General features: G+C 40.3%; 2 protein-coding genes across 4 annotated transcripts in view; both read right to left on the bottom strand.

Annotated features, from left to right (window-relative positions):
• Positions 1–565: 565 nt before the first annotated feature.
• LOC109519252 (interferon alpha/beta receptor 1b-like) lies at positions 566–12,602 on the bottom strand. The gene is made up of 8 exons (XM_019875664.1): positions 12,418–12,602; positions 11,962–12,091; positions 11,369–11,556; positions 7,476–7,636; positions 4,941–5,094; positions 4,528–4,685; positions 3,100–3,272; positions 566–791 (listed from the first exon to the last, which is right to left on the bottom strand). Exons 1-8 carry the CDS (start codon positions 12,506–12,508, stop codon positions 569–571), a joined length of 1,278 nt encoding a protein of 425 aa, XP_019731223.1. The 5' UTR covers positions 12,509–12,602; the 3' UTR covers positions 566–568.
• A 2,155-nt stretch (positions 12,603–14,757) lies between these two features.
• Positions 14,758–22,217, bottom strand: part of LOC109519255 (interleukin-10 receptor subunit beta-like) — a 12,957-nt gene continuing 5,497 nt past the window's right edge. For all 3 annotated transcript variants that reach the window (XM_019875668.1, XM_019875667.1, XM_019875666.1), the window contains 5 exons: positions 20,084–20,265; positions 19,105–19,259; positions 17,921–18,071; positions 16,697–16,839; positions 14,758–16,544 (listed from right to left, as the gene is read on the bottom strand). In XM_019875668.1, the coding sequence (XP_019731227.1) occupies positions 16,431–16,544; positions 16,697–16,839; positions 17,921–18,071; positions 19,105–19,259; positions 20,084–20,265 (745 nt within the window). In that variant the 3' untranslated portion in view covers positions 14,758–16,430. The remainder of the gene's footprint in view (positions 16,545–16,696; positions 16,840–17,920; positions 18,072–19,104; positions 19,260–20,083; positions 20,266–22,217) is intronic.

Raw genomic sequence — 22,217 nt, 5'->3', positions numbered from 1 at the left:
CCAAAAGCATTTTGATCTTCTGCTGGCGATGTTTGGCAGAATCCCGTGTCCGATGGAGTTTTATCTCCCACCCCCGGCAGAACTTTCAGGGGATTAGGCAAGGGACACCTTAAGTGGCACGGTGGGCGACTGGTGAGCACATTTGCCTCACAATACAGAGAACCTGGGTTAGAATCCGGCCTCCAGCCTTCCTATGTGAAGTTTTCATGTTTTCCCCGTCCCTGCGTGGGTTTTTCTCTGGGTGCTCCAGTTTACTCCCGCATTCCAAAAACATGCACGATAGGTTAATTGATCCTCTAAATTGTCCTGAGGCGTGACTGTGAGAGTGAATTGTTGATGTTTGTCTATGTGTGCCCTGCGATTGGTTGGCAACCAGTTCAGGGTGTACCCCGCATACAGCCCAAAGTCAGCTGGGATAGGCTTCACCATGCCCGCAACGTTTGGGAGGATAAGCGGTTTGGATGGATGGATAGAGACCCTCCTAAATTGTATGACTACATTTTGGGAGAAAATACGCCATTGTTGGGAAATTAGTTTTGTTTCACCTGAGAGGTTCCACTGCATATCTTCAGACACAAAGGTCTATAAAACCTTCAACCGCATTCTCACACTGACTGTCATGCCCTGGACTCATGTCGTGTATTTTCACAGGATCCAAGTCAACAGGGTCTTGGTCGGCCTCGAAGGAGGATTGACTGCTGTTTAACTGATGTTGCTGGCATTTGCTGCCTTCAGTGGAGTAAACTCCAGAGTCTGTGCTTCTCCTTATGTCCTGATGATTGTACAGAGCACTGGAAAGGAAACAGAACATAGCAGACCTCGTTATAATTTATGTGCTGAATATTACAGCTGTGCAACATCGGTGAAAGGTGTTAACATGGGAGGAGTTCAGGATATATTTTTTTCTGAACAAAAATGTTGATGTAATTCACAAATGTTTTGCACTGATGACTTTATGTGTCTTGTATCACTTAGTTCAGACTTATTTTTCTTCTTTGTGCAACTACGACAGATCACTTTCGATTCCGAACGGACATTTTCTTTTCAGCGACATGCGCAGAGTAGCAGAAAATAGTTGCAGCCAAGTTTAATATTCGACAGCTAACTGTTCATCAAGAGCTGACGAAAAAGATTCTGCTTTTAAGAATTGCTGTGTCAAAGTACTGTACTTTTTGGGGATTTGGTGAAAAAAGTAACGCGCGAGAATTGTAACACAATTACAATTTAGGTCTTGTAATCTATTACTTTTAACGAGTGATAAATTATAGTTGAGAAGAACCTGGCTTCTTAACTGCTTGATAACTACCAAATTGAAAGTAGAAGCAAAGGATGATGTCTTCAATGGATTGGAAAAAAAAAATGAATGAAACAATCTTTGTTCTGCTGACCAGGTTGATTGGAAATTTTGTTGGAAAGCAGCAGTCTGAAACTCAATTTAGAGTAAGTAAGTGGAGGGGTGGCTGGAAATGAGAGTCTGAGACTGCTTGGGCTGCATCAAATATCCCACAAAAAGAGCGTTCAAGTATCAAAAAAAAAAAGTACAAATAATCCAATTTTGTCAAAGTCAAAAAAACTTCAGAACATGAATGGTTCTGCAGAGCGTGAGCAAGATTGGCGAGTCATTCCTCCATCTAATCTCCCTGGCACTTTGCGTACACTTCAGCATATGTAGTTGCGAAATGAAGTCTGATTCATTGAAAACTGCAACTTTCCCCATGTATTCAAGATGTGGTTCTACCCTTGTGCACAACAAACATTCAGTCTCATGTTTTTCTTGAAATTGTCCGTTTTCGGTGTCAACCTTTCACTTCATGACAGGTTTTGAAAAAAAAGACACGATTGGGACTGGGTGACAGCATATTTTCCTTCCACTTGGTTTCACTTCAGAATTACGTTTCGCCGAAAGCTGTGATGAGCCTGAGGTATAGTATCCCATAAATGACAAAAAAATAAAAATAAAACTTTTTTTTAAAAGCACAAAATGGCCAGGTCAATTACATGGCAAAAAAAAAAGATGGGGGCTGCACGAACATTACAATTTGGTCTCAAGTGTGGGGGCTGCAAAAATATAATCCTGCGAGCCCCCAAAAGGCTTTCTTGGCTCATTAAATTCAATAAGTTAACGCCATTATACATACATCTTACATGATAGCAGGCCACCAAGGCCTTAACACTCGCAGAAGCTCGACCAAGATGTAATGGGATTATTTCCTACAGTCCGACCTGTATTATCTTCAATTTCTAGCATTTGTCAATGTAATCTGCCAAAGGCCTTCATAATCAAGAGGAGGCCCATACACATATGCGCTACTAGCAATAGCAGATGTTTTTTTTGTTTTGTTTCGTTTTGTTTTTTAAGCAATCAGATTTTAGACTCACAAAACTGGGCCTTCACAAAAGTTGAGCGTGACATCACTCAGAGGCATTCTTTCGATCTCTGACTGGTTGATCAGAGCTGAATCTTGCAATTTGTGTGCCGGGTGACTGATGAGGGTGAATGTCGGACAACATTAAAAATGTATTTTCGAGATGGACTTTCCAAAGAAAAATGGGGACATTGTGAGGATGGGTCGACCAATGCCATAGCTGACTGATGTGTTTCAACCTTACGAATGGATTTAATTGACATGTCCACATTACCCCTGAACAGCACGATGACTCGCGAGCTCTGACTCAAGAGTTAGTAAACTAACTCACCCTGAAGAGGAAAGATAACAAATTGTCATCTCTGGTGACGATGTATTTTATTTAAGGTTTTTGGCCTGTTCAATGATATTCCAGTCAAGGTTTGGCATTGTTGTAAGGTAACAGGTGAACTGTGTTTGTTGTTTAAGTAATAACGGAACTCGGCCCAAATGCCTCTTTTGCTCTAATGCCACGCATAATTATATTGCATTTTTGGTTGTTATTTTGGAAAAGTCCAAGATTGATAGTGGCAACATTAGAAGGTGGATTAGGTCACTAAAGGCTCCGGTCACCACAATAGAGTAGAAATCACGGCATTTCAACATTCAGTTGATGTGATTGCTAGTTTGTGACATTAGCATGAGCTAGCCTTAAAAATGATCATTACGTAAAAACAATGCAAAGTGAACTTACGTTGAACTACTAGCAGGCTCCAGACCGAAAGGGGGCATCGATGGATCTTTTGAGGAGTGACTGTGATGTTCCGGAGGTTTTGGACATATTGTGACGATATCACAAAAGAGTTCAGCTTCAGATTCCACGGGCAGAAGACAAGGAATATCAGACCCAAGGGGGTCAAGAGGATACTGGGAAGATAAACGGACATAATGGCATACGTCACTGGTATTCCCCTTGCCCCAAGATCTTATAAATTAAATATTGTTACCATATTGCTTTTTGTGAGGTTACCAATTGTTAATTTCAAGTATGGTACCACTATATTTTTTTTTGCTTTTGTGACATTTCAAAACATCTAAATAAGACAATAAAATATAATAATAAAAATATAAAAATAATAAACGAAATGAACAACACCACAAAAAGGCTTTTTTGTCACAAAATTATTAATCTGCACTCTATTGGACTGCTGAAATGAACTATGAACAGAAGTGAACCAATTCAGTGAGTGTGCACGTGTATGCCTGCATGTGTAAATGCACTGTATGTAAATTTATACTTAATTTATAAATATTAAGTAAACACATATTTGTGTGTGCGTGTAATACAAAATGAAGCAATTGCCCTGACACATGGGCACACAACATGTCTTGCACCGCATTCTGATTTCATTTCCCTTGGTTTTGCAAAGACACTCTAACTGCGGTGTGGCATTTGAATGAGGCTGACGATGTTGGTGCACGCGAAGCCTATTTTGATGGCTGCTGCTTTTGCACAAATGAAAGCGTACTGCTGCTTTCAGAAACTCCTTTCCCTCGTCATGGGCAAACAGCAATCCTCACGGGTCGTTTTAATTCCTCCATCACTACTGGTTTGAATGCATTCTAACTACACGCTATACCCCCCCGCCCCCCCCCTCTCTATTTTTACTTGTTCTGCATCTGTGTTCCTGGCCTATCCCTTACACCCGATGCCACCTGCTGGACACATTTTAAACGGTTTACAATGCAGACAAGCCTGATCGTTATTAAGGGGCTGCGTCACATGAAAAAGAAAAAGGAACTGACCTATAAATACTTCCTAGGTAGGCGGCTGTCGCAGATTTTCAAGCTGTATTTATACATCATGGGGATTGAATAAGTCAACATAGATGGATGGATGAAAAGCTTAACGAAAATAAGATTAATGTGCCAGTGTGAAAGATAGAATCATTTAAAGCACAGGTGAATTCTTGCTGAATTCTGTACCGCAGTGTCAAATTGTCATGGGTAATAAATAACGTTGAGATTTTGCACCGGCCCTCCGAGGGAAGCCATAACTCTGAAGTGGTCCGCAACAAAAAATGAGTTTGACAGCCCTGATTTAAAGAAACAGTGAAAAAAAAAACATCTTGTGTTAGAAAATGTTTCTTTTTTTGTGTGTGTGCGTGTATTCCCTCCATACCTTTTGGAAAATTTGTGGAAGCTGGATCAAGGGATAGAACGTTGCCTTGAATGTCTTATAACATCTGAAGAGAATATACAAGAGGAGGAGCACAACTGTACAACTCATTACCAAAGAGCCCAAGAAGTACACAACAGTTTGCCACCAAGGAATGAAGCCTGTTGAAAAGTAGAAACACAAATGATTATTACTGTGTCATGTAGCATGTCATGTATCCTATTAATGCTCAGAGTCGATTTGTGGTCATTTGTATCTGCACAGTAGTTTTAAAATAGGATAAAATGTGGGCTGTATTTTCTTTTTTATTCAAACAGTTACATTTGTTAATTTGACCTCAAAAGAAAATCGACAAAGGATGGTTTGAGTCAGTTAAAACTCAATATATTAAAAAAAAAAAAAAACATTTTAGATACCATCAGTCTGAATGCAATGCGGCAAGTTGAATTTGCTGCTCTTGTCGGGACGGTCAGAACGTGACTGGACCCGAACACAGTACAATGTCCAAAATTTCAGGTCTGTCAGAGTTACCATATTCGTACTGGTGTTCATAATTTGGGGTTGTGGGATCTGAAAGCCAGAGACAAGCAGTTAATTATCGTTATTGTTATACAGTACTGTAATATAAATATATAGCACATGGCAAGACATCACACTCATTTTCTTTCCCACACAAAATGGCTTAAGGGGTATGCAGGATGTGAGACAAAACTCCTGAGACCAGATGGTCCAAAAAACAAGCTTTTTATATATATATATATATATGTATATATATATATATATATATATATATATATATATATATATACACATACACACACACACACACATACACACATATATAAAATAATCATTTAATATCATAATATCACAAAATACTGTAGTTAATGGAGGTTAACTGCAGACTGAAGAAAAATGAAAATCTTTAATGTCTGAAGTTGTCAATATTGCACCACCTTTTCTCCGGAATTCTGCTTAGACAGACTACAAAGGAAGTAAAAAGTACCATAATTTACGGACAATAAGCCGCTACTTTTGTCACACGTTTTCAACCCTGCGGTTTATTGAATGATGCGGCCTGTTTAAAGATTTTTCCAACGGCCACCAGGGAGCGCTCGAGCAGATAAGGTAAGAGTGAGACGCTATCATGTGTCAAAATGAATACAATTGGCCATGAGAGGGCGCACTTCATCTGTGTTTTGAGCTGGACTGCAATCCGAAAGCGTTGTGGCCAGGTCAATGACAGACTTGACCGAACACAAAATAATTTTTATGAAGGCTTTATTCACGACTGAACATAGTCTTTTATTTTATTAATGCTGTACATTTTCTGAGATATGTCGAATGGGACTAACAATTAGAAAAAATATCCAAAAATAGACAACAGTAGTGGTTTGAGAGCATTTTTCGGCATGTATCTGCCCGAAACACGCGGAAAACAACAAATCTCCCCTGCTTCACGGCTGTTCACACGACCCATCATGCGACGCCGTTCAAATTCCCAAATGACGATATTCACTCTTGATTATCAGCCGTGTTACAATTCCGATTGCAGATACAACAGGTCTGAATAAGCACAGCTCAGCGTTCGTCTCACTTCACTTCCTGATCGAAGTTTCACGAGATTATCCAACGCTCTTTTTAAAGTGACAGTGCTCCACTTATTAAGCGAGGGAGCATTCACTACAACAGTCATAGTATTGTTCACCTGATTACATGTCAAAAGAAAACCTCCCGAAAGACATTGTTGTGAAAGTTGACACGAAAGCGTGGATGGTAGAAAACCGGATGAAGAATGGCTGACCAAGTATTGCGATAAGCGAGGATTTTTTTCATTTTAAAACAAAGCATTACTCGACAGGGAACGGTGCCTTTTCTTTTTCTTTTTTTTTAAACCAGCCGTGTGAGTGCTGTTTTACTGCCGTAGTGAAACAAAAGTTAAGGTATGTTATTAAACGTTGAAACCTTTCTGTGTACCGTCTTTCTTTGCAAATATCTCATGTTACAATATGGTCACCTGCGGCTTATAGATAGGTGCGGCTTGTGCGTGAAGAAAATGGGTTTTCCTTTAAAAATGTAGTGGGTGCGACTTATACAGTGAAACTCCTCTACAACGAAACCTACATGGGCGAAAATACCCCCTAGTGTGAAAAAAAATCTTCATGCATTAACACCATTCCCACTTTACTGCCCTCCATACAACGAAAAAAAACCCTGTTGCGCTATACAAAATCTTTTTCTCTGCTCTTGCCTGCGACGAGATTCACTACAACGAAGTCTAATCCAACAGCGACCTCTACTGCTTCTTTCGGAAACGGCAACAGCAACCACCACACTGGTTTACACATGCGCAGTAGTCCAGGAAGTATTTGTTATTGTTAGTTTCAGACACAGCAAGAACGTTGCATTGCTAAAATGGCTACAAAACGGACCTTTGGATGTCAAGCAGCTAAGACTTAGAAGAGCTCTGACGCTGGAAGAGAGGGTAAAAGTGATCAAAATGAAAGACGGAGGAAACAAAATAAAAGACATTATCCAAGAAATTGTTGTCAATGAAAGTGAACGCTGATCGTAAATTTCGCAATTTCTTTCCCTTTTTTTCTTTCTACACTGACTATATGAAGTGTCAAATAAGTGTATGCTCATATTTATGCACTATTGGAATAAAAATAAAAAGTACACAAACGTTTGTATGTGTGTGTGTTTACATCTGAGATCAAATTTGCTAAAGTGAAAAACCCCCTGTTGTGAAAAATTTCTTCCTGCAAACATGATTTCGTTGTAGAGGAGTTTCACTGTACCTTGGAAATCTAGAGGAAATAAATCTGCAATATAAATGTATCCCATTTATCATCGATTGTACAGTTAAATTTGATGAACTTTCCACCTCCATGATAAAAGCGAATAAATTTTGTGTGGGTTCGAGAAACTTTAAAGTTGGTAGTTCCTACCCGCTTGTTTGCATGATGTTCCCAGTACACAATGTTGTAATACATCTTGGGAAGATTCACTTTCATCGAGCGATTTGAATTGGTCAGTGGATCGGAGATAAAAACATCAAGGTTGTTCACAGAAACAGCCAATTCCACTTTGGATGGTGGACCAACTGCAGCTACAAAGACAGAAGAGAAAGGAGATCTGAAAATCGGTGGCTTCAACAATTAATAGTATTTATAACCCCCAATACATGTGGCATAAATGAAGACAAGGAACTGAGAAAATGACCCGCAGTGAAGTATCGGGGTTACAGCAGGGGCGATGCTGCGTAGGGTTCTCACTTCTTGGCCACCCCAACATGTGGGGGAAGGATTTTGATACGTGGGACTTTTATGCCATTTTGATTCACATGAACGCAGTGTTTTCATAAAAACCCTTGGCACCTCGTCACAAGTTATTGAAAGTAACTGCATATTTAAAGATTACAATTACAATTCATCTGAATGGCAATTGGAAAAGACAGCCTTTGGTAAACAACATGTAATTCTTACTGTCAATGTCAATCAAAACCATTGCTTTAGTGAATTAAACACAGCAAAATATTGCGTTTTACTTAGACTTGCTCCTGCTTGTTTTTATGAGTGTGTTGGGCAAGGTTCTGAACGTATGCAATTTTTTTCATGAAACCCTGCCTGTGAGTTGTATGACAAACAATGACATGTCAGTTCCAAAGGGGGTTACAATAAAGCGAATGATATGCGTGCATGCGGATGGTCACCCCTATGTGAGACATATTGTGTCGTCCCGGCCATGGCACTGAAATTTTAGGCTACACCCGAGTGACAGTATTATGATTTATTGGGGGGGTTTCTTTAGGATCTGGTGCTTTGGCACAAACCCAAGCAGCTGTTGAAAAGGTGAAGTTAGATTGCTGAACAAGGTTAGGGATGTATTCACACCAGAAAGGTCCTTTGGCCCGCCTGTTTGTCCTAACCAAAAGTGGACCTAGTTTTTATATCAAGTCAAGTACAACTTTATTGGCAAATGCGCTGTATGTGCAACATACAGCACAGACGAAATTTCCTCCCTCTTAACGAGACAACAAAACAACAAGTTTGTTGAGGTTCGTATTCACACTGTGCTTTTTGCAAGTGAACTATACAGTGGTACCTCTAAATTACGAACGTCTCTTTATACGAAATTTTCGAGTTACAAAACATCTCAACAGGAAAATATTGCCTCTTGTTACGAAATAAATTTGAAGATACGAAAGGTAAAAGTACAATATGGACTGCTACTCGCAGCTCCGAGTTTCCTGAACGCAACAGACTTATTGCTGCTCTGCCATTGGCTACTATCGAGCATCATTTTGGCATCCCATTGGCTAAGAGGGACTTTTATCGTATGTGTCTGTGTGTGCTGATAGACGTGTCGATGCAGCGTCCTCGTCATTCGCCCCTCGGGCAGTGAGGTGTTCCGATAGTTTTAAGTAAATGTGAATCACCCAGAAAAAGTGTTTACCAGTGGGGCGATCGCACACTATGCTGATGTTTGCCTTGGACATTTTCGAAGGATTGTTAAAAGCCGACAAAAGCAAATGCCCTTGGTTCAATTCCCCAAACACCAGGCAAAAACCACTTCTGAGAGAGAACATGAACAAAAGAGGGCAAAAAAACAATGAGGATACGGTTAAAAGTTAAATGACCATCATTTTTATTCTTTATTCTTTGTTACACTATGCTGAATCCTCATTTATTGTGCAATAATCTAACTGTAACATTTTGACGCATTTTATGCTTTTTTTTAAACGTCTGAATTGGGGGGGGGATTTGGGCATTTACATGGAAAACGCGTCTCGACTTACAAAATGTTCTAGTTCAGAAATTTCTTCCAGAACCAATTAATTTCATCAGTAGAGGTACCACTGTATTCTGTAAAGATAGACAATTGTGACGATCGGTGCTTTCATTGTACAGAAATGACAAGGGCGGCATCTAAAACACAAACCCTTGTTATTAGAGCTGCTTTGACCTCCAACATACTGGCAATGGAGTACCTAAACAAAAGACGATGGATGACGAATGACCAACATTCACGACGGGCTAATATTTCTCATGATGTCAGGCTACGGTGGCTTGTTAGGCCTAAGATTTTGCGCATATCCTTAACCCATTTATTCTCACCGGTCACATTTGTGAAGGACAACAATTATTTAATTTACAGGGCTCTAAAAAATGTTATTACTGATTACTTAAAAGGGCTACCAATGACACCTGATTTTGACTTTTAAATGTCTGGGAAATTTTTGGGATTAAATGGATTAATGGGTGCAGATCAGAAACAGATTTATTGACCAAGTGTATAAAACACACGGACAAGGAATTTACTTTCCCAGTTTCAATCCGTCCAGAGGAACATCAACAAAACAATGACCAACAGGGGGTGACAGAACAGGAAGCCTGGCGGTTTGATGTTGTGAACAGAAAACAATAGGGAAAAGAAGGAGAAAAAAAAAAACCCCACCAGACTCCAACCATTCTCTTTAAACGGGAGCTTGGTTTGAGCCTGACAAAAATGGGGTGAATTTGTTGAATCCTCAATCAATTTTCCAGGCCGAGCCAACTACTCCTCATTCTTTTCCATTTTGCGAAGCGACTTGACCACCGCATTCACTTTGCGATTGAGTTCTGTTAACGCATGAGTCTGAGTGTTCATCGCCCACCCCACACCCTTCATGTAGGCCAGGACTCGGCAACCCAAAATGTTCAAAGAGCCATATTGGACCAAAATAAACAAAAAACAAATATGTCTGGAGCCGCAAAAAATAAAAAGCCGTATAATGAAGGCAACGCATGCTGTATGTATCTATATGAGCTATATTAGCCTGCTATCAACATAACTAAGTTGGGTACAAATACACGAGCATTCATGATTAAAAAAGTATTTTTTCCCCCTGCAGTTCATCCTGTTGAGGAAGGGTGCCCAAAACTTTTTGACGGAAGATCTACATTTCGAACAACCAATCTTCTGCGATTGACCCGTTACCGCACATGCGCGCATACGCACACACTTACACACGCAGGCCGTAACATCCCGCCCTGCTAATACAAACGTGTGTCGCAGGCTATGACGCAAATAGTCGTTGACAAAATGTTGACATTTAATATTTATTCTACACATTTTTACAGCATCGGAAAACGTTAATAATGTTTGTGTCATGCTTGTCCTCTGACAGAAACCATATTAAAACAAAAAAATATATTTCCCTCCCATCTTTTTCCATTTTCAAAACATTTTTGAAAAAGCTCTAGGGAGCCACTCGGGGGCGCTAAAGAGCCCCAACGTAGGCTGTCAGCTTATTCCTTCCAATGAAGCTTCTCAAGCCGGCTGAATCATCGTGTATGAAAAATAACACATGCTCATATTATTAAAGGTAATTTGGACAAATGTTATTTCGGACGTGGTATCAATTTGGTAGCCCTTCACACAATCAGTAATGAAGTCACTCTCACTCTCAAAAAGGTTGGCGACCCCTGATTTAGGCACATTGATATATATATAGTACTGCAACACCATTTTAATCAAATTAGATTTTTCCTCACTTTTTTGGGGGGGTGGGGGGGGACTGACGGATTGGAAATGATTTGGCGGACCGGTGAAATTTACTGACGCAACAATGGAGTGACTGACTGATGATTACAGTTTGGTTCGGCTTGAAAATATGATGGACTAACGATAACGGACAGTTGACAGCTGTTACAAGCATTCTACCTAAGTGATACAATCCAGCCATACGGCCGCCTTCAGCAATAGGTGCCTTGCCCAAAAGAAAGTGGATAGAAGGAATTGAAGTGTCTTAATTTGTCAATTTTCTGGAACGTTTCCCCACTTTCCTACAATTACTCACCATGCTTCTCAGGACAAAATTCTTTCTGCACCCAGTCTGAATGACTGTGATTGTCATTGGTGCGTACACGCAGCATGTAGATGCCCAAATAGTGTAGGTTATATGCGGTAAGGTCACAAAACTTGGAAGACGTCTTGTCACAGGCAATAGACCAGTTGTGCCTTTTCTTGGATTCGAGCTTGTATTTCCTGGAAAGACAAGAACAACAACAAAAAAATGCCTATCTTTAAAACTTGTCTCAAAACTCGTTTTTAATTATTTGGATTTTGACTCAGCAGACTTTATTTGTAGTTTTACTGTTTTTGTGCAATCTACTGTCTTTGTTATTAATTTGTTGTATGGTTTATTTTTGCTACATGCGCAGCACTTTGTACACAGCTATGATTGTTTTAGTGCTCGATAAATACAGTTGGGTTGAGCCAAACAGGACACTCCCGCATAACAAACCACCTCCGTCATAAGTTGTAATACTTTTTCTCACATGAAAAATGGATGTTTCCACAAATGATGTTTGGATTAGTAATGTATCTAAGCCAATAAAAATGTCTCATTCACAGACACAGCTCAAAATTGTAATATGCAGTTCTACTCACGAAATATATTGGACCGAAAACGAAACAGCTTCAGTCTTCGAAGTCGTCTCGTTCCAGCCCCACTTCAGTGTGTAATTGGTGTTCATGGTCATCAAAACTACATTCCGTGGTGGAGGCAGCGCTTCAATCACTGAAACAAAAAAAAAGGACAACTCGACTTCCGTGTTATTGCTACCCGCAAAAAGACCCTTGTAGTGTGCTATACGTGCATTTTTGATTCCGGCGCATATGGATTGTTTCATGTGTCCCAACTAGAACTCAATATTGGGTGTCACTTGATCTGTACATAAAAACATATACAGTACACCAACAAAAATCAACCTGTCGATAAATAAATAAATAAAAATTCCTGTCTACAAGTACAGTACTATGTTTTCTGGACGTCAAATTGTTAAGACAGCATTGTTCGGTCACAGTACAAACGCACTAACGTCAGGCAAACAAACAAAAACTTACCATGACTTGCATGGATCTTCACAAAAAGAGAAAGCAAAAGGAAAATTAAATGGTCACGGAACGTGCCGTTATGGGTAGTCGTGTATTCCATTAGTTCTCTTCGGGTTCAAGGTGGGGCGAGATTGATGTCTGAAAAACACATCGTCTCCTTGTTGAGCTCAAAGAGGAAGCCTTCTCCATCTCTAAACGGCAGTCAAATAAGAGCTGTAGGTGCGTTATTACCACCGCGTGGACTGGAGTGGGATCACTTTTTAAAAATAATTTACAAGGAGGATGATAAACGGGTGATCATAAAATGGGGAAAATCCATTCAGATTCACAGACCACCACCCGGAGAAGCAGTTCACAAGCGTGCAAGCAGAGAGTGAACGGGACGCGCAAACGGTGCTGCACCTTCTAAAGTGGGGAGTTGTGGAGGGTGCCTTGCTCAAGGGCACCTTGGCATTAACCAGGAAGTGGACATGAATCTCCCCAACAGCTAATTGCGGTTTTGTTTTTCTTTCACATTTGTCTGGATTTGAAACATTACGCCTAATACAAGCCTAAATCCTTACAGATGACTTACTACCTGTCAATTACTGTATTTTATGTCCTTTAAATAGTGTCGTTTATGAGGTGTTTGCTTGTGCTTTGTTACAGCTGCAGATGTTGTTAAAGTGAATGTATTGTACTGTATTGTATTGTGAAATACTCAATTTTCTTGTCCAGCTCCTGAAGCTTAATCCTGGTTTAAAACTAACTCTTTTAGATCTTTTGCACTAGTGTTTTTTTTTGTTTTGTTTCACTACTTCTTTACATCTACATATACTATTTGTAATTTGCAATCGGTGTATTTTTTTTCTGTTGGTGTTTTTCTGTATTCTTGTCTGCCTGTTCCATAACAAGAATTGTGTCAAAGTCTGAACTGCCAAATTCATGCACAACTGCATTCTGAAAGTTTATCAAATATGCTGACATAATATCCATTGCAAAAATAGACCTTTGATATGTCCGCACAACAAACGCATTATCGATATTCTAGCAATTAAGTGTTTTGGATTTTTTTTTTTGTTTTGTTTTGTTTAATCACAGGTTCTAAGTCTTCGGCACCTATTTTGGAAAGAATTTTATTGTATGGATTGCAATAAACAAAAAACATTTTTGAAACAGTGTTTAACTTTCCAATGAGTTTCTGTGTTATCAATCTCAACCTTGTGTGACAGCAGCGTGGTCTGATCCAGTCCCCTTCTACTGGTGCATCAACTATTATTTCAACCACAGGTGCCAAACTCAAGGCCGGGGGCCAGATACGGCTCGCCACATCATTTTATGTGGCTCACGGAAGCAAATCACGCACGTCAACTTCCATGATCCTTGCTTTAAGTGTACCTAAATGTCAAATTGTCATGTGTAATAAATAACTTATATTATTTTGCAATAATTTTCTTACCCTGTTTACACTCTTGAACAATAATTGAGCAAACTGTTACAGTTGACTGATTTCAAAATGAGTCATCGATCAATTTGTTGTGTACAAGTAAGAATATGATGAGATGATTAAACATTTATTTGGTTTCACTGTCCTAAAAATGAATTTGACACCCCAGATTTCAACAGATGTTTTCCATTTTCCATCTAATCCAGAAGGTCCTCCACAATTGCTGATTCCATTTTTTCCTCTCAACAATGCTTTGTGCACTCAAGTTTCTTCAGACCAGGATATACATCGCCTCTCTCCCAAATTCGGCTGGGATAGACACAAGCTTATGGCAGGCCTGTAGTCAAGTCCACCTTGATCGAATTCAATTTAAGTCCAAGTCACAAAGATCTGAGTCCAACTCCAAGTCCAGATGAGATCAAGGGTAAACGTTAAAATAGAAAAATACAAATATCACAAACACAAAGTGCTCATTTCATTGTGCTCAACACTCTTCTTAGATGGCATGTACCCCTTTACTTTATTAACCATGTGTGCAGATAAACAACAATTTCAAGAACAATGTTGCTTTATTAATGATGGTCGACCTCAGTGGGGAGATGAGGAGGAGAGTCGGCACCAGGGAATAGTCGTTGAACTTGGTTGAGTCGATAAAAATATTCTGTTAATCCAATGACCGAGTCCGAGAAAAGTCCGAGTCAAATGTCAAGAAGTCCGAGTCAAATCAGAGACAACAAAAAACCTTGTCAAGTGTCGATATGAGGACTACGGTACATCCCAGACTTACGGGTCAGCGACCAAATGAGGAAAAGCAATATCAAAAATGGATACACAGATTATTAAAATGAATTAGGACAGCAAATAATGATTATTTTAATAAGCATTTAATCTGTCGATTAGTCAATGAATTGGATAAAAAAATATTTACATTTCCATTCCTTTATTCTGAAACAGAACATTATTTAAAATTAACAGTGCACACACAAATTAATTATGATTCTGTTATTATCTTAGTCCAGAACATGTCAGAAAATAGGGAAAAATTGCCGGCAAGAAGTCGGATTTGTGTCCAGTTGAGGGTTTCCAAGGCTGCCCTTTGTAACCTTTATGCACAGACTTTCTAGGCGCAGCCGAGGCGTTGAGGGGGTCCTCTTTGGTGGCCTTAGTATTACATCTCTGCTTTGATGAGGTACTGATGGCTTCTTCAAGCCATGATCCCCCAACTCTCACTGGAGCGGTTCACAGCAGAGTGTAAAGCAGTTGGGATAAAAAGGGTGGAGTGCCCTCTCCAGGTTGGGGATGAGATGCTGCCCCAAGGGGAGGAGTTCAAGTATCTTGGGGTCTTGTTGACAAGTGAGGGTAGGATAGAGCGACAGGTGGATCAGTACAGCGTCTGATGTAATGCAGACTCTGTATTGGTCTGCTGTGGTGAAGACGGAGCTGAGCCGACTCAGAGCCGAGCCGCTATTCGTCCACATTGAGAGGAGCCAGATGAGGTGGCTTGGGCATCTGATTAGGATGCCTCCTGAATGCCTCCTTATTGAGGTGTTCCGGACATGTCCCACCAGCAGGAGGTCCCGGGGGACGACCCAGGACACGCTGAAAAAACTATTCACCCGGCCGGCCTGGAAATGCCTTGGGATTCCTCCGGAAGAAGTGGTTGGGGAGAGAAAAGTCTCGGCTTCCCTGCTGAAGCTGCTGTTGTTGTTGATGTTGAGCAGATACGTGTAGAAGTCGAGTTGAGAGGGAGAAAGAAAAAAAAAAAAAAAAAAAAACCTTTGCATAGCTGTGATCGGGGACTCTTGGATTTGTCCGACACCACGTAAAGGTGGTCCCTGAAGTCGGGCTGCTGAACCTGCTGCGTTTGTGACCTGACCCTGCATATGCGGTAGAAAATTGGTGGCTGCTGGATGGAATCATTGATTTATTGTCGATTAACCGTTGCACCTATAAAATGTATACATTACAAAATATATATATGACATTTATTACAAACTTCCTTTACCTGACATCAAGCAAACATTTCAGAAATTCTGAATTGAAATTTGTGACAAATATAACTATTTTAAGGGAGAGTTCAGGGTTTTTCCTGATGTACTTAAATCAACTTGAATCAAACATTGTTGCCCGGAAGTTTCACACAAAACAGACAGACAGATAAATCCATGGTACAAAAATAAAAGAACTGTGCTGCTACAATTTTTTTATCACTAGGTTTTCACTGCTAATTTGGTGTCTTGAAATTCAGTTCTGGACATATCTGAAACCTGGCCAAACATGACCTACATGGAACATGACCGCAGCAAGAAGCTTATGTTCCCAGAACATTCTGGGAACCAAAAAGTGTTTGGTAGGCTAACGTTCCGTAATCATTTGGTTTGACTGCATAACCAGTATGGAACACTTTCAAAACATTTTGGCTTCAACTAACCTTTGAAGAACCAAAGCCTTGCGTTCTTTCAACGTTTGGGATAACCGCTCACAGAAGCAATGAATCTGCTTTTCTATTACTTATTCTGGAGGCCTTCGCGTCTTGTCTCGGTGACAAGCTTTCTGCAGGTGATTGTCCACGATTCCTCCAAGGACCTTTCTGCCATTATTCCACAGACTTATCCTCTGCAATGACATTGACTGAATTGTAGAGCTCCTCAAGTTGGTCAGAGTTGTGCATGGCCCAGTAGAGAGGTGAGCCCGGGGTTGCCAACAGGTGCTAGAAGGACAAAACAGGTTCTGTTTGAGCGGTAGTTCAAAATGACATGCAGCCAACTCGATGGTTACTTGCACCACGCACTTCAAACTGTACCCCTCCCCCCATGACATGAAAAAAATATATACAAGTATAGAAATAATATGAATACACACCGCAGGCAGTTTGTCTTTTGGACAAAGAAAATGGGAAATCCTTCTTCGATAAACAACTGCAATCCCCACAAGAGTGACCACCATTGCCATAACCAGAAACGTGACCAGTGCAGGCACCCATACAGCTTTCGCTTCGGTGTTCTCTGCAAGAAAAAGAAGATGCGTTGTTTAGATTTCTTACCATACCTCGGGCTCTTCAATTTCACTACTTTTGGACACCTTTGAGGCAAAAATGTACATACACTGCTACCAAAAATCATCATGGATCAATGTTTTATTTTTTGTTTGTTTTTTTTTTTTAATGAATGAATATTTTTCACATATCACGTCAACAATCTCTGACTTGGTGGTGAGCACGCCTGCCTCACAGCACAGAGGTCCTAAGTTCGAGTCCAACTCCGGCCTCCCTGTGTGGAGTTTGCATGTGCTCCCCAGGCCTGCGTGGGTTTTCTCTGGGTACTCCGGCTTCCTCCCACATTCCAAAAACATGCATGGCAGGCTGATTGAACACTCTAAATTGTCCCTAGGTGTGAGTGTGAGCGTGGATGGTGGTTCGTCTCTGTGTGCCCTGCGATTGGCTGGCAACCAGTTCAGGGTGTCCCCCGCCTACTGCCCAAAGACAGCTGGGATAGGCTCCAGCACCCCCTGCGACCCTTGTGCAGATAAGTGGATCGGAAAATGGATGAATGGATGGACTTTAAACAGGAGATTACAATTAAATTGATAAAACATAAATATAAATACAATAAAACACAAATTTCCAGTGGGAAAAAAAAAAACAATTCAAAATATCTCGTAGAAAAACAGTTTTCAAAGAATGCATGCACACACACACTAGTGATGTATAATGATTTAAGAGCCGTAGTTTTTGCATGCACATTTTTATCTATGAAGGTGTCCAAAGGGTGCAAAGTATGTAAACAGATAATAAACAAGAGTAAAAGACATTGTTTTTTTTTTTTAAGTATCACTTTGATGGCACAAGCTCTAACACAACCAAAATGATTGTCAAATAAAAACAAAAAAATGAGAAAAAAATGTACACAGATGCCTGAGAAAGGCAACAACAAGAGCAACAGGAAGAATAATTTATGTTGTGGATTGCGCAAACCTGCTCAACACTGGGGTGGACCTCCGGACATATTTAACCATTTCAGGTTATCGACAGATTAACACCTTGATAGAAAGTGAAAATAAACGATCTGACTTGAGAGTGATACTTACCACCGGCGGTGCTCTCACATACTGTTCTGCTGGGCTTGCTGGGCTTGGTGTTCCTTTCTGCAATGATTTGAGCCTGGACACAATACTTTGTCCAAGGGTCCAAGTCATTTAGAAATATTGGGTTTTGCAGTATACTGCTGATGCTTTTTGCCTGTAAGAAGCCAAAACAAAAAAAAAAAAAAAAGGAGGGGCAATGGGGAGGGGGGTCCTCTGTTAATTCAACAGCAGATGACAGAGCGAGTAAGAGAAGAAAAAAAATCAGGTAGCGTATTTTCTCAACTCAACTCAACTGTATTTATAGAGCACTTTCAAACAGCCATCGCTGCATACAAAGTGCTGTACATGGAGCAAATTAACATATACAACAAACAGTAAAGCAAATCGGTAATAAAAACAGTAGAAAGCACCGAACAGCAAAACCAAGAACAATCTAAGTCATGCTGAGTCAAATGCCAAAAAATACAAGTGAGTTTTGAGACGGGTTTTGAAGATGGGCAGCGAGGAGGCTTGCCGAATGCTCAGTGGGAGGTCATTCCAGAGAGAGGGACCAGCAACAGAAAAGGCTCGATCCCCTCTGAGCCTCAGTTTAGTTCTTGGTACTTCTAATAATGTCTGGTCCACAGACCTGAGGCGCCGGGCAGGTGTGTAGGGGCGGATGAGCTCAGAGAGGTAAGGTGGCGCAAGGTTATTTAGAGATTTGAAAACAAATAAGAGGATCTTGAAAATAACTCTAAAATGTATGGGGAGCCAGTGAAGGGATGCCAGAGTAGGAGTTATGTGCTCCCTCTTACGAGTACCGGTCAAGAGGCGAGCAGCGGCATTCTGGACCAGCTGGAGACGCTTAATGGAAGACTGGCTGACTCCAAAGTAAAGGGCATTGCAGTAATCGAGCCGGGATGTTCTGTTCTATAAGGCGCTTCGGATAAAGGCGCACCTTCAATGAATGGCCTATTTTAAAACCGTTTTCACACTGCATTATAAGGCGCATAGAATAGAAGCCACAATAGTGGCTGTGGTTGTGCTATGCATCCACTACATGGAGTTACACTAAAGGGAATACAATACAGCTTTATTTATATAGAGCCTTCATAACCGCTGCAGACTACACATGGGAATTCAGTTACCACTAAGCCACCATGATTGAACTATATAAGGGCTCACAACACTAAGTCTATCGAGCTCACCTTTTCATTCTGACCATCTTTCCAGTAAGTGATGTTGTAGCTGGCCGTGCCATAGACACTCCTGAGGTCTGAGACTGCAAATGCTGGATCTTGAATTGAAATTCTAATTGTAGCCCCATTGGAAATGAGCAACACGTTGGGTGAACCAATCACAGCTAAAGAGAAAAAAAAAGAAGAAATAACGGCATCGCAACAAGTTAGTCTTATTTGAGTACTATCATGTTAAATATTTCTTTGAAGTACGCTGGTGCCTTGAGATACGAAACACGACACCATGAAAATAAACAAGCTCCAATTCCGATTGTAGCATTTATTGACACACCCAGCCCTCAGCAGGCAATGGTATGCCAATTAACCTTGTGTGACTGCCGACCAGTCGCCAAACGACATCACTGGGCTGCTCAAGTCCTTAGTGGAGGAGGGGTGACTCATGCCAGGGGCCCAAGTTTCAGCCATGCCCCAAAAATCAAGACAGAAGAACCTACCGTAATTTCTGGACTATAGACCGCACCTGATTATCAGCCGCACCACTACATTTTTAAAGGAAAAAAATATTTTGTACACACATAAGCCGCACCTGTGTATAAGCCGCAGGTGCCCATATTGTAACATGAGATATTTACAAAGAAAGACGCTACACAGGCGGCCGTTAGAAAAGTCTTTATATAAGCCGCTTCATGAAATAAGTCGCAGAGTTGAAAGCGTGTGACAAAAGTCGCGGCTTATAGTCCGGAAATTACGGTATTTAAAATTGAGTTCTCAGTCTTGGCACACGTTTTCAGCAACTGCATTCAAACATGTAAAAAGTATTTCGATACAAATTTTGACATTTGACATGGACTTGAACCCTTTCAGGGACAGCGGTGATGACAATGAACAGTTATTCAGTCAAGTCAAAAGATGTACAGTATTTTTAATACACGTGCCCAATATTTTCTAAAATGGTTCATACAAAAAATAAAGAAAAATAAAGACTCACTATCGCTTTCCAAGACCATCTGTTGACTTTCCACCCAAGAAGAATGCTCTGCCCCACGCTGTGCCCGTACTGTGGCGATATACCTTCCATACAAAGCGGGGTGGAAGTTGTTGAGGCTGCTGAAGTCACATTCAAGGCTTGAGATGTTCACACAGCCCACGTGGCACTTTCGGACAGCGGTACTGTGAGGAAAAAAAAAATAAACACACGAAACTGTTGTTAAAAAAAAATTAATGTGCAGTTTGTGGTGATTCCTCTCTCAAGTCAAATAAATCGACCACGTGTGCCAGAAAAAGTTCCAAGACTGATGCCAGCAGGAGGTCCTGTGTACTATTCCGTATTTTAGGAATGGGTGGAAACCTTACTTTTATGACATAAGTTTCCCCACGAGCGGATGGATCCATGTTGTAATTCTTCTCGCGATACGTACTGGTAACCTTCATCGGCAATGTGCATTACGCATCACTCTGATATGAAAACAAGTGATGTCCGTCCGTGATTGAAGGCAAAAGGTGTTGCATATGTAGGAGGAAGTTACACCTCCGTATTCATGATCATCCAACCACAAATCGCCATTGTCTTTGTGACATCTGAAAATATTTTCATTTACATAAAAAAATGTTCAATTGTGTATGTTATTCATTAAAATCTAGCATTGTTTTTTTTTTTAATTAAATTAAGACGGTTAATGTCGGAGTAGTTCTGTGGAAATTTTATACTCAACTGTCTTAACTTGTATTACATATCCTGCTATCTGTAAGGGTTGTGATGCAAATTCATCGCTGCGCAAGTTTGTGGTTTTCCTGTGCTTCAGACAGGTAGATGAAAAACGGGATGTGCTGAGAACAGAGTTCAAGACAGGGGCACTCTGCCCTTCCTCTTTCTCTTGTTGTTTTATTTTCGAATACATATAACCAATGACAATGAAGTACTGTATTGTATAACATAACCATATGGGTAACATGTTTAGAGTTTGTTTTACACTTTAACCCTTCCCAAGATGAAAAAAATAAGTTTGAGAGGGGCCGCACCCCACTGCTTGTGTTGTCGCTCCATCACAGATCTGTAAATGGTGTTTCTCTCATGTCATCGTTGTACAAAGACTTTTGTTGTCTTGGTTTTCCCTGGACGAGACATAATCATGTCATGGAGCTGCTGCACCATTGTTTCCACCTATGTACGATATATTCACCCAATCACAAATGCCAGAAGTGGCCGTGTTGAATGAACGTGGAAGCCGGTCCTGTGTTGACCGACATATTGAGCTTTTCCTAGAGATGTAAATAAAGCGCTAAACAATCAGAATTGTGCTTGTTCATACCAAGAACGTTCATAAACCGAAAATAGTACATAGTGACATGATTGTTCTGCAACAATTGTAACTCGAACTGTATGTAAAAAGAAGCATTTGTAACTCAAGGTGCAATTATATTTTGTGTATGTGCCATTGGTACACATACAGAGATAGTCCACTCTTTCCCGGACTATAAATCGTAGTTTTTTTTTATATAGTTTGGCCGGGGGTCTGACTTTTACTTTGTGAAATTATCAACACATTATTATATAATTTCACGTGTTATTTTCACATTAAACCGCAAGAGGGCTGTCTAGGCCTGTTTTGATACTTTCCACATTGGCGGTAACCAGTGGCGGGCTGTGCATTTCAACCTTCGGCCTTCAGTGACGTCACATACATACACAATATCGGCTTGTCAAGCAGCACTTAATTTCAGGAGCATTTAAAACCATCAAGTATGTATTCCCAATTAAGAGCAGGAAACTACATTTACAGATATTGTCAAAAATAAAAAGATGATTTAAAAATACGAAATAAAATGCCACCCAAATTACGCTGTGTGATCTTAAACAAGTCTGTCCAATAAATTGCGCAATGTCGCAGTTTCATATAAGACACCAACCAAACAATAACAAAACAAACTATTCTTTGAAAATAAAGTTAACAGATCATTTGCATTTTGAGAAGAGGCTATACAACAGCAAATAACTGAAAATGTTGAGCAGCTGAGATTGAACGAACTTTCGTGCACGAAGGTGACTACAATGCGCCATTATAAATTGCAGGTGAGCAGATTTATTTGATACATGTTTGTCATTTTATTTCGTTACCATGAAT

The sequence above is a fragment of the Hippocampus comes genome, unplaced genomic scaffold (assembly GCF_001891065.2).
Source record: "Hippocampus comes isolate QL1 unplaced genomic scaffold, H_comes_QL1_v1.1 scaffold234, whole genome shotgun sequence".
NCBI lineage: Eukaryota > Metazoa > Chordata > Actinopteri > Syngnathiformes > Syngnathidae > Hippocampus > Hippocampus comes.
This window is presented reverse-complemented; position numbering and strand designations above follow the sequence as displayed.

Excerpts from the sequence above, each read along its gene's own strand:
- LOC109519252 (XM_019875664.1), bottom strand. The coding sequence starts at position 12,508 with ATGGAATACACGACTACCCATAACGGCACGTTCCGTGACCATTTAATT. Across the intron at positions 12,092-12,417 it reads GAAGATCCATGCAAGTCATG|TGATTGAAGCGCTGCCTCCA; the intron begins GTAAGTTTTTGT and ends TTTTTGTTTCAG. Across the intron at positions 5,095-7,475 it reads AACATCATGCAAACAAGCGG|ATCCCACAACCCCAAATTAT; the intron begins GTAGGAACTACC and ends TCTGGCTTTCAG.